The 2,399-nt window shown below is 32.4% G+C and overlaps 1 protein-coding gene across 1 annotated transcript; it reads left to right on the top strand.

Moving 5' to 3' along the window:
* The first annotated feature begins 1,421 nt into the window (after nt 1–1,421).
* Nucleotides 1,422–2,009, top strand: LOC124457154. Its single transcript, XM_047007439.1, has one exon. The coding sequence runs from the start codon at nt 1,422–1,424 to the stop codon at nt 2,007–2,009; it is 588 nt and encodes a 195-aa protein (XP_046863395.1).
* Nucleotides 2,010–2,399: the final 390 nt, after the last annotated feature.

The following is a 2,399-nucleotide window of genomic DNA, read 5'->3' as shown; positions in this document are numbered from 1 at the left end:
TATTTTAACTTCACTTTGATGTAATTGTACATTAAAGTGTATAGAAATTTTTAAAAGGTTTCTTGACATATCAGTAATTTATCTATCGTATACTAATTTACTAATTTTTCTTTAGATAGACATTCATATGAAATGTTTTTTTGCATTCTCTTTATCGACTTTTTATGTCTACCTGATGTTATCTTTATGAATGGCAATGTCCAACTTTATGCTCGCCATGGGTCGCTGCCATCAGACCTCATTATGAGAAACATCACTTCTTCAAAGATTGATGAATGTCTAGAACAATGTTTAAAAGATTGTTCATGTTTATCATTTCAACTTTGTGGTACGGCGAGTCAACTTCTTTCTTCCACCATAACTGACGAGACAAGTAACAATGAGAAAAGTCAACGTCAACATTTCACAATGAAAATATTGAAGAAAAAGTTAAAAATTACATTAAAATAAAAATGTCCCTGCCTGAGCGATATTGCTGGATGATAAAATAGTTAAATGAGGAGTTCTTGTTATTTTGTTGTTTTTGCTGTAGGGCTGTAAAGACTAGCATCCAAATCAATTACTAGAAACTAAGTTTAGAAAAAACAACTGTGAGCATTGCAATCTTAGAAACAACTTATTTAAAATGCTGTGAGCAAAATTATAGCCCGATCTTCAATTGAAAAATTTTTTAAGGATTGCAAAAGCTTTGAATTTATCAAGAATTTCCTACACTGCCTCTCAAATTATGACATGAGCTAATCTTCCTTTTTTTATTAGAAAATATGTGTAGCATTGTTGTCATGGAACTGCGTGTTGTTAAGTATATACATCAACAATTGTAGACAATATAGTATTAAGGTGGAGAAATTGCTGCTTCTTTCCATTCATCATTAGCAAAAGCAAAGTGATTCATTAACCAATGAACTTGTTTATTACGTGCGTAGGAATGTAAATAGAGTCTAAATTGCGCTGCAATAATTTTTTTTTAGTGCCCAATATATCCGCCTCTCAAAGTGATTATATAAATAAGTCGTGAACGTCGTTAAAATTATATTTTTTTCTTTATGCATTTAAGTATACACGTACAAATTGTAAATACAGTTGTTTGCATCTCATTGTCCCGTTAAGGTACATAAATACTAAAAATGGTAACCTATATCTGCAAAATCATAACATGTATACGTTTTCTGTCTTTTTAGGATAATTTAAGCTACCCTCACGGCACATGTCATGTGAAAATAGATTGCTGTTTTCCATCAAATTACTGAAATAGCAACGGAAAATGTCAACTATCAACCTCAAGTTCGAGTGAAGTCCGCGCCTTTTGCGAATGTGAAGAAGGATTTGTAGGTAAACGTTGTGAAAAGAAAGCAAAGTCTTGTCAAAATTTTCTTGGTCGTTCAAATGGTTGGTATCAAATTTTTGCAAATGAAAGTAAAATGGTTAAAGTTTGCTGTCAGTTTGATTCTGCGCATGTTTGGACATTGGTTATGTTATACAGCTTTAAATTACGTGCTCGATATGAATATGAACCATTTTACAAAAACTTTCCTCGAAATGAAACAAATGAAACATGGGAAGATCACAGACTTTCATTTGATGCAATGATGAGTATAAAAGAAGGCGGAAACACGTTATGGCGTATCACGTGCTCATACGGTGACAAAGACTGGAATAAAACAGATTTGGTTGTTGCAACCCATGAAAAAGTACCAATTTTGGAACAGAAAAATAACGCTGCCGTTTGCCTAAATGTCAGTTTTATCGATATCAAAGGCTACAACTGTACAAATTGCAGCATTCCTTTCTGGCAAGATGACGAACATATTTTTCATACAGACAATACCCATGTTAAATATATATGCAATCTGAAGAATTTCCAATCATCAGGATGTGGCAATAGTGATGGTTATGGAGGAGAAGATAATTTTGGATATTATGTTTGCTATGACACTACACATCGTTGTGCATCATCAGAAAATGCCACAACACAATTATGGTTTGGTGAACACTTAAATTCGAACTGATAAGTACAATGTACGACTTTTAAGTTAAGCAAATTGTAAAAAAAAGTTAAATTGGACGTTGTTGACATAAAAATTTCAAGTAACTACAGCTACTTAGCTTTTCAAGTCAAACACAAAATTTTTGTCTGACCAATAAGTTTCTTCTGATAAATTGATTAATTAGCTTTTTGTTTTTTGGTTTTTTTTTCTTTAGCGAATTGTACCTGTCAAAAATCATGTAATAATAGTTTCAAAAAATCTTTGACATCATCAGTTGGACGTTTTCACAGAGGAAAATAACAATAGATCTTTATACTTGCACGCATAGAATCGCATAGAAAACGATTATACAGAAGGGTCTCTTGTGCGAAAAATTAGATGTTTTTGCCCTCCACAGGTTGTGCTGCACAC

This window comes from Xenia sp. Carnegie-2017, unplaced genomic scaffold, assembly GCF_021976095.1.
Source record: "Xenia sp. Carnegie-2017 unplaced genomic scaffold, XeniaSp_v1 HiC_scaffold_6, whole genome shotgun sequence".
Classification (NCBI taxonomy): Eukaryota; Metazoa; Cnidaria; class Anthozoa; order Malacalcyonacea; family Xeniidae; genus Xenia; species Xenia sp. Carnegie-2017.
This window is presented reverse-complemented; position numbering and strand designations above follow the sequence as displayed.